This window comes from Teleopsis dalmanni, chromosome 2, assembly GCF_002237135.1.
Source record: "Teleopsis dalmanni isolate 2A chromosome 2, ASM223713v2, whole genome shotgun sequence".
In the NCBI taxonomy this organism is placed as follows: Eukaryota; Metazoa; Arthropoda; class Insecta; order Diptera; family Diopsidae; genus Teleopsis; species Teleopsis dalmanni.
The window spans coordinates 206,167,803-206,184,138 of NC_051847.1; the positions used below are offsets into that span (position 1 = coordinate 206,167,803).

At 31.8% G+C, this 16,336-nt stretch overlaps 2 protein-coding genes across 7 annotated transcripts; one reads left to right on the top strand and one right to left on the bottom strand.

Moving 5' to 3' along the window:
* Positions 1-4,740: 4,740 nt before the first annotated feature.
* On the top strand, positions 4,741-14,988 carry LOC119678921 (phosphoribosyl pyrophosphate synthase-associated protein 2-like). 5 transcript variants are annotated; one of them, XM_038091013.1, is made up of 6 exons: positions 5,034-5,291; positions 5,462-5,480; positions 13,162-13,398; positions 14,392-14,548; positions 14,612-14,743; positions 14,801-14,987. In XM_038091013.1, coding segments are annotated over exons 1-6 (717 nt in total). In that variant the 5' UTR covers positions 5,034-5,290; the 3' UTR covers positions 14,972-14,987. The 5 variants fall into 5 exon arrangements, with proteins under 5 accessions (XP_037946945.1, XP_037946942.1, XP_037946940.1 ...); XM_038091017.1 differs by lacking the exons at positions 5,034-5,291; positions 5,462-5,480 and adding an exon at positions 4,741-4,911; XM_038091014.1 differs by lacking the exons at positions 5,034-5,291; positions 5,462-5,480 and adding an exon at positions 4,741-4,841.
* Positions 7,965-13,011, bottom strand: LOC119678919 (cytosolic carboxypeptidase 6-like). 2 transcript variants are annotated; one of them, XM_038091010.1, is made up of 5 exons: positions 11,766-13,011; positions 9,507-10,069; positions 9,073-9,444; positions 8,699-9,014; positions 7,965-8,643 (listed from the first exon to the last, which is right to left on the bottom strand). In XM_038091010.1, exons 1-5 carry the CDS (start codon positions 11,776-11,778, stop codon positions 8,081-8,083), a joined length of 1,827 nt encoding a protein of 608 aa, XP_037946938.1. In that variant the 5' UTR covers positions 11,779-13,011; the 3' UTR covers positions 7,965-8,080. The 2 variants fall into 2 exon arrangements, with proteins under 2 accessions (XP_037946938.1, XP_037946939.1); XM_038091011.1 differs by lacking the exon at positions 11,766-13,011 and adding an exon at positions 10,153-10,763.
* Positions 14,989-16,336: the final 1,348 nt, after the last annotated feature.

Sequence of the window (16,336 nt, forward strand, 5' to 3'; positions counted from 1 at the left end):
TACTTGCTTTGTGCCACAAATTTTTATGTTTCTTTAAAAATTTCCTACTAAAAAACGCAATTCGATTCCAACGATTATCTTGCGATCTATGTTATATTTAAATGGTGAACAAATTATAATAAAATTGCTGATTCTTACATCCAATCGTTGTAGGTTTCAACCTGGTCGTAAACGATAAATACCACACTTATGAAGTGTAAATACTTCAACTGCTTGTTGGTTTCATCTTATTCTCCAATATTTCTAACCAACCGAGCCTCGGGCATTTCGAGTACCGCATTTATGACTTATATGAACTCATTGCTTCTTAATCGCAGCATCAATTGAAAAACTTGAGCCATTACAAGTTGCTAGAAGTGGCATACATTTTTGCTGTCATTAGGTGCAGCCAAGTTAGTGGTATGTGTCACATATATCCTGCTGCCACAAACGCAAAAAGTGCAAAAAAAAATTTAGTGAATGCGAAAACTTTTCAGCGGAAAAAGTGAGTCTTGGCGAAGTTTGAATGGCAAAAAGTCGACGTAAAGTATAACGTGAACGGTCGCCGATACGGATGCCGACTTCAACTTAGTGCAATGAGTACTATTCATTTGTGCGATACCATGTGATATGCCACCGTACTTGGCCAAGATCATTGAACCATTAAGTGGGCAATTAAATTCAATTAACTCCCGTCATAAATGTAGCAGCGGGGCGAAGACACAGACGGACAGAGCACGGAGAAAGACAACTGCTAAAATATAAAATCGGAAATAATTGTAATGTCAGCAATCCACAACACATCGTTTATCTCAAAGTTGCAAAGAGCAGTACTGCCCTGCGAATGGAATTCGCATTTGTACCTACAGACTTTTTTACTGCAAAAGTTCTTCCGTTTTTCACTAAACAGCAGAAAATCTAAAAACTTTTGAAACTCATTTTAGCATTTGAAAATTGCGGTCAGTTTCAAGAAACTCTGCGATTTATTTATCTCTCCATTTTGATTTCTTAACCTTTTGGAAAGATATTACCGTTCTTCCTTGAATTTAGTAACACAATTGACAATTGATTTAATAGAAATTAAAATTACAATTTTTGAATTATAATCGCACTAATTATATTTTGATTATAATGTGATTTTGATTACATTCTGATAAATCAACAATTTATTTCAACAAGTGTCAAACTGTAAAGAGTACTAGATCTCCACGATGGATTCAGAGATTTTTCTTTCTATCAGACTATTTGTTTAAATATGCAGTTCTATTTCAAACTAAATTAATAAATAATGATAACAAATTTATCTTTATGAAATTTCTACTTGCAAGGTTTTAAAACAAAAGTTGTAAACAAAATAGTTAAAGGTCAAGTTGCTTGTAGCAGATGCGTAATACCGTCCCTAAGTTCATAGGGACGTAGGTTTAAATTGTTTCTTTTCTCTACCAATGAGAAGAAAAAAAATAAAAAAGGATTAGAATGAAATTGTACAGTTGGAAGAAGTATAATTTCAATATGCCTTTAACATACTCCTAACGTATTGCACATAATCCACAACTCAGTTGCATTCTGGTTGAACGTAAAATAACTGTCAAGCAACACGCAGCAGGCTGACTAGGAAATGTCATCAGGCGGTTCGCCAAACCGAGCACCAAATCGGCAATATAATTGCAGTGAAACGCAAGTAGCACAGCTAAAATAGTCTAGTATGAATGTATTTGAAGGACAATTATTTTCATGGATTTACTTACACTAAAAGGACCTTCAATTTTTCGATATTGTTCTCGGCAATAGCTGAAAGTGACTGCTTCTACAGCATAAAACAATCTTTTATCGTGTATAAATATTGTAATCCAGTGCACCTTTACAGCTCCGAAAAAGCATTTATAAAGAAAGCCCATTGCACAAAGATAGACAGACATTTATACACTACCGTAAAGATAAAAGTGCATACCTCCATACACGTGTCAGTGCTTCTTAGCAGGTCCAAATGGAATTTATTACTCTACAATCCAGAAAATATTACCTATAAAAATGTGAAAAACACCATGTGGTCTACAGCGTCTCAAATAAGTGTATCTTAACCATAAATAATTCAAAACATATAACATATCTGTCAAGGAGTTCTAACTTTCATTTGGTTATAAAATTTTTACGAAAATAACATCATTTGAGTGGCATTTGGCATAATGACAACCACACAATTTTCTGAACAAACTTTAGAGTTCATGTGCAATTCTACTCGAGGAGCTATACTCAAATGACTTTTGACTCCACATATCACCAGAACAACAAAAACAAACGCAGTTGCAAAACTCAACCACGTGATAGTATGAAATAAAGTGCTATATGACAATACAGAATATTAACACTTGTTAAAATACAACGTCAGACAATCAAAACAACAAAATTCATAATGAGCCCAATTTCTAATATCTCACATATAATTTTATAATTATAACAACGCCTTAATATAGCTTACCATCAAGCAAAAATTAAGAAATGCATTTATTGATTCAAGTGTTAGTGGACGATCATTTTGCTAAACAATAGAATAACATCCGTAGATAAACAGTATTGTGGAACACAGCCATCGTATGCTGATGGGAGTATAAAACTATCACCACAGCTTTATTATACTAAAATTCTGCCGCTAGTTCTACTAGGGCTTTGCTCGATCTGTAAAGTATATCTCAAGGCTAGTGATCCTGATGTACGAGACGATGCTGCAGTTTCCAGTTGAGTGTTTTACTCTCATGCAAAGTGAATTTTCTAACAATTTAAAGAAGACGGTGGAGGACAACAAACCAAAGGCAACTTCTACTAATGCTAAATAGCTCAATAGCATTATTCAAACGCACCTCGTGCACACCCATTTACCTGAGTGATCACCTTGTACAGTCACCGGTAACGAAGCCGTATAATGGACTATATCTGGTGGTAAGCCAAAACATCTCTTTTAGTTTTGATATTAAGGATGGCCACAAGGTGATAATAGAAAGCAGTACAAGGGTAAAAGCTGAATACTTTGATGAGCCTAAAGGTTGATGATTCAAGAACTAGTTTTGATTAGTTCAAGTCTGTTATAGAAAACTTATTTACTTTGAAGTGTAGTCATATAATCCAAAATTTGCAGAAGTTCATCAGTTCTGCCACAGACCAATACCGAGTTAGGGACACTACCAAGCAGTGACGATTGCTCTAAGGTGCGGAGGTGTGCGGTGAACACCCTAACATAATTTGCAAAATGTCAAATAACATAGGTATAGGAATTTATTAAGTATCTTCACATCAAGAATTATTATTAATTATTACATTTCCATATACATATATATTTTTTAAAGTTTTAGCAAAAACAATTAAATATAATTGTCTATGAAAACTCAATCAATTTGCTTCTGTTAGCTGCTATCATAGAGTATATATACTCTTTGCTGCTATACTTGTTAGGTGTGCCTATATATTTGCAGCTCAAATCACAGAACATTTCTATTTTATTTCGTCTCTCCCCTTTGTGTGCAAAGAAGTTGGCAGCACATTCATACGTTGCATATGAACAAAATAATGTGCGTGTGCTCCCGTTCGTAATATCAGAGATAGAGATTTATATAGTGGGAATTGTATGAGAGTAAATTTTTGCTGTATTCGAATATCAACTGCATGCATACGAATCCAACATGATGATTTGCCAAAGTGGTTGCGTGAGCGGCTGAAGTTTGCAGCTCATCTCAGCATACATTTCTATCACATTTCGTCTCTCCCCTTTTAACAGTAGCACCCACGAATTTCTGTTCTTACTGTGCGGAGTACTTGTGCGCACATTTGTACGTTGCAAGTGGGTTTGATTTTGTTTGATCACTGGATAAACATGTATGGTTCTGAGTTAAAACTCTTTTGTTTGAAAAAAGTTGGTTTGATGTTACAAGTATATGAAAAGTTTTGTTTCTTCCATATTGATATAATATTAAATTTATATATAAATTATTAATTTAATTTGTTTAATATGTTCTTATGTTAATGAATTGTTAATATAATATTGCGACTATATTATTGCCTTATATAATATAGTTATTATTAATAAAAGATCTCATATATTTTAATATAATTGGTACACGTAAAAACAACATTAAAGAAGGGCCGCACACCCTTCCAGATAGGGCACGCGTCGTCACTGCTACCAAGATACGGCCATGAACATTCTACACACAAAGAAACGTCGGTTTCCGCTGTATAATTATCAATCATTTTCACATCTTAGTACAGTAAGCAACATTTATTTCGATCGAAACTTGGCAACAATACAATAACTAAATAATAAATAACTTATATATAGCAGTAGTTATAGTTTTAAATAAATGTTGTTTCTTTTTAACATTAGTTCATTTTTCAAAAATAATGTTAGATAAAATTTTAATTATAATGTGAACAATCGAAAGCTTTCGGTTGCTTTTAAATTTGAAAAAGCTCTTTTGAATGCAAAAATTTACTTATACTTGTGTGAATACTAAGCTTTTAACCTCAATGTGAAAATAACATAGCTATAATTTTATGCTTTTATTTTCGTAATTTTTTTTTTGTTCAAACTCTTTGGGTAATTTTATTTACATGCGTTTTAATGCTTGATCAAACCATGCTCTACATAGAACAAATATATGCAATCAAACACATATTCAATTTGTTGGCAAAGTTAGAAGTGGATGGTCTTCTTTTTGCGCAAGCAACATAATTTTACAAATGGCAACGCTGAAAGTACTCAAATTTTATTTGGAATTTACTCGTATAGCTGCTGCTTGTAAATTTCATGTGTTCTGCTATAATAAGTTTTAATTTTCAATTAAAAGTGTTCGAAAAGTAAACTGGAAAAAGTAAATGCTTTACGACTAAATAATATTAATTTTCAAGTATTATCAAAAGTGCGACATAGATACTAAGATTGTATGGAAAAGTTGAATATATAATTTAATTTTACTTTATCTTTTACCTCTCCTTAATTCGTTCTTTCGTATTGAACTGTATTGAAAGAAATTATATAGAGTGAATATGTGAAAAATGTGTAAACCCATATTTTGAAAATATTCTTATAGCTCTAAAACAACAAATAAAAGCGGTATAAGTATTTTGTTTATTTTGCCTGTTTCATCAAGCATTCAGTTTCCAACTAGACGACGATAGAAACGCAAGTGCTAATTTGCATTGGCGACGACAATCATTCTTAATGCAAATGGTATTTCAGTGTTAAAGACAAATTGTTATTTACAACCGCGAAGTGTGTGAACTTTATTTGTGCAAGAAACTATGCTCCTCAACCGAAACAAGTAAACAAGGAGTAAAAATTAATTTTTAAATTTTTAGTTTCTTTTTTAAAAGCTTTAAATATACGACTATATATGTGTATATAATTAATTTTTTTATTTTTTAGATAATAAATTTTATTTTTATTCATTTTGTTAAGTCCTGCATTAATTACTATCCTCTTCCTTTTCAGTGCCCTCCGTCTACTCCAGGTTTTTTTTTTAATATATGTAGTTTTAAAATATCTAACTAAGCTTATTAACTCTAAATGAAAGCAAAACCTCGTTTTTAGTTACAAAAGTTTAATTAAATCTATAAATTTATTTTGTCGTAGTTCCGCTATACAAAAAAGTGCATATACAAATGCTCGAATTTTCGCTGCAAAAATGGAAATATAAATTGCTTTATGCTTTATGGTTCCTTAAATAACTTTTTTACTTTTTGTCAATTCCTTTTTCTGTTCTCGTTCTGTCTGCTTTTGTTTCCATTTTTGTTTTTCGTTTGGTTAAACGTTGCGCGTTTGTTTTTCTTATTTGTTTTTGTTGCTTGCTTTGTTACACACATCATTTCCGACTTATTTAAATGCTTTGATTAAAGCAAAATCTATTTCATTTTTGTTATTTTATTGCTGAACTTCAGGTTTTGCTTTTAAATTAACACGTCCGATTAAGACTGTTTTCTTGTCGTCACGAGTTTATTTATTTAATAGATTTTTGATCTACTCCAAAGAACTAGAAGAACTAGAAAATAATAAAATAGCAGATCTCTAAAATTTTATTCTATCAGTACATTTTTTCAAAAAGAGCCACAGTGAACTCGCCTTGTCAATGTAAAACACTTACAGAGATAAGATAAAAACAGCCGTACTATACCTCTTTCGTTCTGTTGTCATGTGTTCTGAACGTGTCGTTAGTATTTCCAAAATCAACAAATCAATTTTAATCAAATGAAGTTTTACTGCACAAAACAAGATACTATGCTCAGAAGTTGTTTGATTGAAACAACTGTCACAGAAAACCTAGCAAGGCAAAATCAATTTTTCAATTTGTACCAGAAATTGAAATTTTGCTGATAAGCTTCAAGTAGTTTTAATTTTTATTGTAGCCCATGATCTCTGGATGCCAAATTGTAATTTTTCGGAATTCAATAGGTTTCAATTTAGTCTCGAACCCCATTTACTATCTTCACATTCTACAAGTCAATATAAACTAATAAAATTTTAGAAGATATACCATCTTCCAATTACTAAATGCGACATAGTTGAAGAATGTAATGTAGGCATTTCTCTGTTCACCTAATAGATTGGGTGGTCCCCAGTAGATTTAAACCTCTTCAAAATAATTATTGTAATAGTACATTACTCACTTTAAAAAATTAAAAACGATTAATTTTAGCATTTTTACTGTACAAACCAGCATCATTTGTTGTAGTATAACACAGACAGTTATCACGGAAGAAATGTACCATGAAAACCCGCGTCTACACCAGATCACAAGTTACACTACTCAAAACAAAAAAAGCGAACAAATCAAACTTCACATAGACTATTGAATTGTTTCAGTTCAAACAACATAATGATAGTAAAACTTGTATCTTGCAACTATATCTTTTCCTTTAAAAGGAAAATTACATCTTATATAATGATAATAAATGCTCTTTAATACTCATGTGATGAAGCGACGTTTCGTAAGAAACGTTCCAAAGTTAACAGGCCTTTTTATGAATCAGAACAACGAAAAACTTTTTTAGAAAAACCAGTTTATAAAAAATAATTTCATTCCTACTCAATGCAACGCTTTGTAGTATTTAAAACTGTGTCTAATAAGTATTTTAGATCGTCGGCAGTAGATACTTTAGAATGAAAGCACAGATAAAAGACACAGTGCCAAACTATGCATATATCTGATCTTATAGATCAGATCATTACAAATATCTTTTTTAAAAAAACTTTTTAATTTTATAATCCAGTTTAGAAAACAATGTAAATAATACCTGGAATATTAAATAGGTTAAACATATAATAGAGATCCAGAAAGGAAATTCCCAAAATTGAAAAACTTAATCATTGTTCTTTCTTTATCTTTTGTTCTGTTCTTTCATTTTGATTATGTCGAAAGACGATGGTACATCTTTAACCTCCATTGACACACGATCTATTGCTTCATTTCCTAGATTGGAAGCAGCATCTGAATCATATTCAATGTCTGATTGCGGACCAGTGAAAGTACTTGGGGAAGGGGGTGCAACTTTTACTCCATTCTCGTTGTGTTTACTTTAATGTAATAGGGTAGTTGATTCGGTTGGTTATAGCTTGATATTAGTTAAATGATGGAACTTCGTAGGTCGGACATTAAACTTTTAATTGTTGGTTTGGAAAACATTTCTTGTACAAGAATTATGGCTGAATTGTAGTCTACTACTATCTACCACTACTACTATACTACTATAAGTTGTTGAAATTCTCTTCTTTTAGACAGGATAGAATTTGCATTCAAGATGATTAGTTTTATGTGTTGTTTAATGTCTTTGTTTATTCGTTTTCTGCACAAGTATGATTTAATTAGTTTTTCTGATTTATGTACTTATTATATAGCTCATGCTTGACATTAAATAAATTGACGCATTCGATCAAAACATAATTACATTTAGATATATTATATAAATATTTAAAACTACAAGAATTTTATGGTGAACTTTTGAATCTATAAAAAATATTCTTTTAAAATACACTTTATAACAAGAGGAAAATATTAAACGTGTAAATTTCAAATTGTCTAACTAGTCTAACTTCTATTCTTTCCATTTCATAGTTCTATGAATTACCTAAAATATTTGATTTTACATTCAGACTACCACGTGTTAATTGATTCAAATCAATAATCGACAAATACGGCTTTGGCGGCATATTAACTGACGGTTCATATATATGTGTAGGAAGCTTAATAGTTTTTTCTGCAATAGACCTACTTCCTTTATAAAATCCTTCATGAGGCTGGTTTAAAGTATCATATCTTTTCGTGTTGATAATTGGTAAAGTAAACTGTTCAGGATCGTGACGACCAATACTACGGTAGCCACTGAAATGACTACACCCAGGACCTTTGGGCCGTAAAGGAGAGAATCCACCTTCGTCAGATGAGCCGCAAGAGTCATAGTTTATTGATATATTCATATAAGAAATGGGTGCATAATACCGCGTTGTTTGCGGCCTAGGCTTAACTTCATAACGTGTTTTCGAACGGGATCGTGATTGATGAGTGCGTGGTCGATTTTTGTGCTTTTGGCGTATGTCTGGAGGCACTGGAACTGCTAAAACGTTAATAAAACGATAATACTGCAGTAGTGTGCGTACCAATGTCCGTCCACAACGGTAGTCTTAACAATGAATAAAATGTTATAAGTAAAATTTTAAATAAAGCTGCATACTTACAGCCATCTTCTGTGTATAAAGCAATGGTTTTTCCATCCCTGAGATAATGGCCACCTACAGAAATTTCCAATGTGTATGAATTAATTGTATCGCTCAAACGTTCGCAACAAAAGCGGCGCACACAACCGATCTTTCGTTCATCCGCATTAAACATCATATTGCTTTGAACATAGTCGGCAGCATTGGCAGCAAAAAGACGTGGAAAGACCAAATGACGTTCATAACGGTAAACATCCTCGTATGTATTACCATATATAAAACTGCCATGCATACTGGTATGTGCATGTATATCGAATACAAAATCGATTTGATAAGACTAAAAAAATTAAATCATTCCTGAATTAAATAATTACAAATATTACTCTTTGACTTACATCGGAGTTATCTAATTCTTTTAACATATTCCTTATAGCAAAAACAGTTGGATGTGAATATTCGGTTGCTATGTGCCAGACACGGTTTAAGTCCTGGCCTATTAAATTACATCGATTATTCCCAAGAAATACCCCATCCGGATTAACCATCGGTAATATTTTGAATACAAAATTTTCCCGTAGTACATTAGCAATTGGGTGGTTGCCTACAAGAAATTCAAGAAATCCTTGGCACACAAATGAAGCAGGAGCTTCTGCGCCATGTAAGCGACATATTACAACTATAACACGTATAAAGGATTTTTCTATTCGGTTTGTTTTCATTTTTCCAGTGACATGATCAATCGTTATGAGGTCTAAGTTACGATTTTGCTAAAGACATAATATAGAATTTATTAGTCGTATCTAAAACGCACTTCTCTAACTTTAAATACCAGAGTTTTAGCCATTACACTACGTTTAAAACGCAATTCCGTTTGCTTCGCATCTAAAACATTTAAATAGGACTGCAGTCGAGAATAACTGTATGGTAAAGCCGCAGCGAACTGGTAGACATCATCTTCCTTATCGAAGGAGAATGCAAAACTTAGCACATATTGATTTTGATGCAAAATTGATCGATAATAAAAAACATTTTTTTTTGGCAATCGTTGCCATTTTGGACGGCTTGATGATTTAACCAAGGGCGTGAGATTAGAATTAAATAAATTCCTTGGCTTACTCATATTTACTACATTAAAAATAACGCGTTGATCGACTTTAACATTATCCACAGTAAAATTAAACCAAAATCGATATCTAGGATTACATGTATCGGGCCGCAAATATAAATCGTATTCAAAATCACCAACGAGATCAGCCTTGCCTAAATTGCCTGTTTCAAATGCAGCATCAAAACAAAGATGACCACGTTTTGCTTTTCCGCTCTGCCCAGGAGGCCGTATAATCACTCGGGATACATTGCCAAGACCACCTTCACCATCACTATCTTCACTTTCTGCAAATATAATATATTTTAATATTCACTTTATGTTAAATTATATGCTATATCTTTAATTAAATAATGACAAAGCATTATACCCTCCTGCATGCGTTCATACATGCTAGTGTGACGCAGAGGATCACAAGCTATTCCAATCATGTGTCTAAACTTGCTCTTTCGAAAAAGATAGTCAACCTTTGCAGTTGACTGCAAGAGTTCATTTAATATTCGTTCTTTTTCAAATACCTTCGTTGACTACTTACTATGAAGATAGAAAATTGAATAGCACCATTACACCTCAAGCCAATCTATTTTTAATTAAATTCTTTCAATTACTAAAGTGTTAGTTTCAAAGCACTCATATCTCAAACCTGCTTACCATTAAATAATCCATCATTTAACCTTCCAACCAAGCCATACTGCTTAAAAGCAAGCCAACGTCACACAATCTGATTGTGAAATATTTCCTAAATCGCGACATTGTCAGGAAGGTACTTGACGTGTTCAAGACTGTGTCAGTTATTCGTACTTTACGTACTTTACCACTTTTACATTTTAGATGCGTGTTGTGAGTTTTCTCGTCAACATTTCATATAAGCTATTGCAATTATAATTTTAGTGTTTTAGGGCTAAGGGTTAAGGGTTAAAGAAAAGAAGAAAAGCAAAAATATGAGTTTGCTTTGGCTAGCCGAACCCAAAATGCCTTTCATACGAAACTGTTGTGAAATAACTACAAAATTTAATTATTAACAAAAAAAAAACAGTTTTCCTTTACCAACTTGTATTTGAAGTTTTTAGATTGGATTCATTTTTTTTTAATTACAATTATTTAAAATTTGGACAAATGTACATATATTGAAAATACAAAGGTATCGTTATAAGAACTCCATATGTTTTTTATATTTTAACCAAACGCTTAATTTTGATTATACATTAGTAATTTATGTTATTTTGAAATAAATTAATCAAAAACATATTTTGAAGAAAATGTTAATGAAGATCATTATCTTATGTGACCGTTATAAGATAAACCAATGCACCGATATCGGACAATTGATCAGATAATTAAATCGTATGTAATTCGTATGTTTTTTGTAACAATTTTATAGAAACATTGCAGATTATTTATGATATTTTGTAATAATATTTGACAAAGTTGATCTGTCATTGGTATATCTAAAAATGATAATCGAAAAGACAGTGATATATCTAAACATACTGTCAAAGTTTTTATGTTTCAGACATCTAACGACAAACTTAATATACTCTTCTTAAACTGTTGTGAAGGGTATTTGCAGTTGGATAAGGATATTTTGCGATTTCACTTAAAGTTCACGTCATAAATTCTAAGCTGCTCGCATGCGACATCACTATTTTCTATTAATCAGTTGCGTGCATTTCCATCAATATCTTTAAACTGCCGACCAAATATGTTTAATTCTAACACTGTAATCACACAAATGTTTGTTTGTCTAATATTTGTTCCGACCTCCATTTTAACAACACCTTTTCATCTTAATTTAATAGAACTTTTAGAATAAAGCAAAAACTATGAACGCCTCAAGCCTGGTATAACACTGGTGTTTTATACTAAGTTTGAACATTTGATTATGTTGCTCAAGGAAATCATTATAACATTTCGATAAAATTTGTTAACATTTATTCTGTTTTGAAGTGCCTAGCGCAACTATGAATATTTAAAATGACTCACCTGAATCACCCATTTCACCTTAAGCTTCAAAACATTTTAAAATGTATCAATAAAAAATCAATCAAAACCGAACTTCACATATAAACTCATGTGTCCCACGTATCAGTGGATGTGGCTCGTTCTAAGTTCTGGCGTCTGACATTAATGGAACTCCAATTTTTTCCAATTTGGCACTTACGTTGGTTGATTTCTTAAACGAAATAAAAAATTAATTTCATAACGCTAGTCACTTGTATGAGCACGAAATTCTCTTTAATTTATTGTTGTATTTTTGCATTTGAGTTTCCATATAATAATTTAAACTTATTTTTCTCACTCAATAAAGAACACACGCCACTACTTACTTTCCATATAATAATTTAAACTTATTTTTCTCACTCAATAAAAAATACACGCCACTACTTAGATCATTATATAGCTGAGCAAGGTTCTTTCTATAAGCCACGTTATAAATTTCAACGGATGAAATCAACTATTTGCTTTATTACAACTACAAAACTCATTACGCACGCCTTTTTGAAGTTTTCCAAAAGTGGGATGTTAAGTATGCCCGATTTCAATTCTTGTAATTGTGATTTCCTGCATTGCAACAGAGCAGAAACTGTTGACATGTAAATTTCATTTAAATACAATACCGTTCCAAATAAAGCTATCTGTTTGATCGATAATTCGATGCGGATATTTTTTCCTTTTCAAATATTCGCAAAACTTGAACAACTTTTTACTTGGCTTGCATAGATTTACAATTCCTGTAGCAGTTTACACTGTGAACTGTGTGTCGCATTAAATGGGTTATGGATATTCATATAAGTTGCTGTTACTATCACGTTTAAAACGCGCAGAAATAAAGTATTTGAAACTTGTCGTGTCCTTCTTTGTCCCATGCAAGCAGTACCGTGGCTGCCCTTTTTGTCATTTAAAAACCGAGTTTTGTTGAAACGTGCCTTACTTTCGAATATAGTTTACTAGGTTATTTCGCATTATTTGGTATTGTTGTGTAATCAATAAATGTATCCGGTAACTATCAATACGGAACATATTGCGCCTGTGAAATGCTAGTGTATATTACTCTAAAAAAAAAATTTATAGAATATCCTTTACTATACTATAATGTTAGAGACAAACTCAACAATGAAAAGAAGGTACCGAAAGGTAGCATCCATGCATACGTAGTTTACTAATATGTTCAAAATATAATACAATTAATAATTAAAACCATTTCTTATTTATATAATTTTAATTCAAATTCCACCAATTTTAATATAATTTATTTTTTTTGCAATTGCTTTATTTATAGTTTGTTGTTTGCTTTGAATTTATTAATAATAGTAATTTAGTCTATTTTCAACATTACATTATATTTTTTTAATCTTAATTGGTTTTCTTCTTTCTATAGATTAGGTAGCGTTCGGCCTCCAAAACGTTGCAGAAGTGATATGGATACTACATCAGCTTCAGACATTGTTATCATACATGGGAATTCGCATCCAGACTTAGCAAATCTGGTGGCAGAGCGAATGGGAATCAAAAACGGAGGTTGTTCTGTTTTTCATAAAACAAATAGAGAGACGATGGTAGAAATTGGAGATTCTGTACGCGGCAAAGATATTTATATTGTTCAAACGGGCACAAAGTAAGCTATATATACCTAGTGATCAAAAAAGAACGAGAATTTTAATTTTTTAAATTCCCGCGCTTATTTTATTTTCTTGCTGGCACAACATTATTATACAAATTCTGTCAAAGTTTAACGCATATCGTAAGATTTGGTTTTTTTTGTCGTCTACACAAAGAAGTCGAAAAATTTTCGTGTGACGATTTTTATAATGGATCAAAAATTAGAACACCGTGCGTGGATCAAATTTTGTGTTGCAAATGGATTCAAGTGTGCCGAAACGTTGAAAATGTTAAAAAAGGCCTTTGGTGATTTGTGTGTGTCGCAACCACGAGTATACGAATGGTTTAAAACGTTCAAAGACGGTCGTACCAGCTTGGACCATGATAAGATCCCTGGCCGACCAACAACATCTGTTACTGAAGAAAACATTGAAACGGCAAAGCAAATCGTGTTAGAAAATCGTTGTGAACCGATTAGAGAGATTGCAGTGTTGTTGGGCATCTCATATGGATCGGCCGAACACATTTTAACTGATGTTTTGGGTTTGAAACGCGTCACTTCTCGGCTGGTGCCAAAAAAGCTGAATTTCATTCAAAAAAGCATCGTTGTGATGTAGCCAAAGAGATGATTTCCAACGCAGATAGCGACCCCGCATTCATCGAACGCATCATAACTGATGATAAAACATGGGTCTATGAATTTGACATGCCTAGCAAACAACAATCGACCGAATGGTGCTAATTTTCCATTATAAAAAATCGCCACACGAAAATTTTTCGACTTCTTTGTATAGACGCCAAAAAAAACTAATTGTACGATATGCGTTAAACTTTGACTGAATGTGTATAATAGTGTTGCCAGCGTGAAAATAAAAAAAATTTACCGATTGGATAAGCGTGGGAAAAAGAACGAAAATGAAAATTCTCGTTCTCTTTTGAGCACAAGGTACATGTATATATAAATTTCATTTCGTAAGAAAAGAATATAATAGCAGTCTTTATAATGCAGAGATGCGAATAATAATATTATGGAACTACTAATAATGGCCTACGCCTGTAAAACCTCATCTGCGCGATCAATTGTTGGTGTGATTCCTTATTTACCGTATTCTAAGCAATGCAAGATGCGAAAACGTGGCTGTATTGTAACCAAGTTGCTGGCAAAGGTAATGTGATTTACGTGATGTTTTCCCGACATTTTAGTCTAGACACGTGTTGTATATTCACAGATGATGTGCACCTCTGGCCTAACCCATATAATTACAATGGACTTGCATCAAAAAGAAATACAAGGCTTTTTTGACATACCAGTTGATAATCTTAGAGCTTCACCATTTCTTCTACAATATATACAAGAAAGTGTATGTACCAAAAATCATACTAAAACATATGAACACAATTAAATTTATTGTTTATAGATACCCGATTATCGAAATTCGGTGATAGTGGCCCGCGATCCAGGCTCTGCAAAAAAAGCAACATCTTATGCTGAGCGATTACGTTTAGGTATTGCTGTCATACATGGTGAGCAAAAGGAAGCAGAAAGTGATGAAGTTGATGGCAGATACTCGCCTCCTCCAGTGAGGTGAGTTATTTGTATTCAAACAATTTTATAGCATCATTTAGTTTGTATGTTATGCTCTCAACATTTGTCAAATGTATCTAAATTCATTTGCTTATCTCATATTTATGTATTATTGACTAACTTTTTGCTTAAACTTAGATCAGGGTTAAAGCACTAACTTTATTGAAAAGTTTTTTGTAATATATGTTAAAATTAAAAAATAAAAATTCATTACTTTATGTCTAATAATTATTCCTATGTAAAATTTATATTCATTTTAAAATAATTGCTCATATAAAAAGTATATTCCCTTTTTATTAAGTAAATAAAAAAGTACATTTCAACTTAAACATTCAAAATTATAATTGTGAAAAATGTCCACGTGCCGCCAATAATTTTGCAAATTATTTTCTATTTTTGTTTAAAATTTTTTAAATGTTATTATTTATTTGCATGAAATTATGTTATTTAAGTTTTGTAGTGTGTATAGATTTTCCGATTGATCCTCCTATTCTAGGAACAAATTAATGAAATTAAAAGTATTTTGTCTAATTTGTTCTATCATAGTGGAGGGTATCAGTATTCGACATTATGATTTCTTAGAAAGAATAATAATAGTGCTCGTACACAACATTTATGATATATTTATTAAATTATAATAATTCTCATAATACTCAAATCCATGGTATTTACTCAAAGCAAATACAATTTTTTGAAAATTCAATATATATATATATATATATATATATATATATTGTGTTGTGCATAACAAAAGCAACCAAAATGAGCATATCAAATAAATTAATTTTTTATCTACTTTTTACTTTTCATTCAAAAACTTAAATACAGAGTTTTATTTGTAATCCTATTAGCTATTATAAAAAAACAACAAAATCTACAACTCTTCATAACAGGTTAAATAATTCAAAAAAAAATAATGAAACAAAACAATAGTAACGTTATATTTACGTTTCTGCTATATTAAATTTTTGTATTATTTTTTTAAATTTTGTATAAAGCCCTTTGCTTTTTATTACTTGGGAACATCTACGGCCCATAGGTGATATTAAATTGTTAATAAAACAATTTTGAATTTTATACCATTCATCTTTTATCACCTTAAACATTTGGGAACTTTTCGATCCCCAAAGCGACGTTTGAGAATACCAAAATGTTCTCAATTGAATTCAAATCAGACAATTGAGCCGGCTAATCTAAAATTGGAATTCCATTTTTCAGAATCCATTCTTTTATCAGCTTAAAGGTGTGTTTTGGGTCGCTATCGTACTGATATACCCATCGGAGTGACATTTTCTCATCCGCCATGGGGGACTATATGGCATTCTAAAATTTTTTTGTACACATGTTGGTCCGTTATTTGATGAATTTT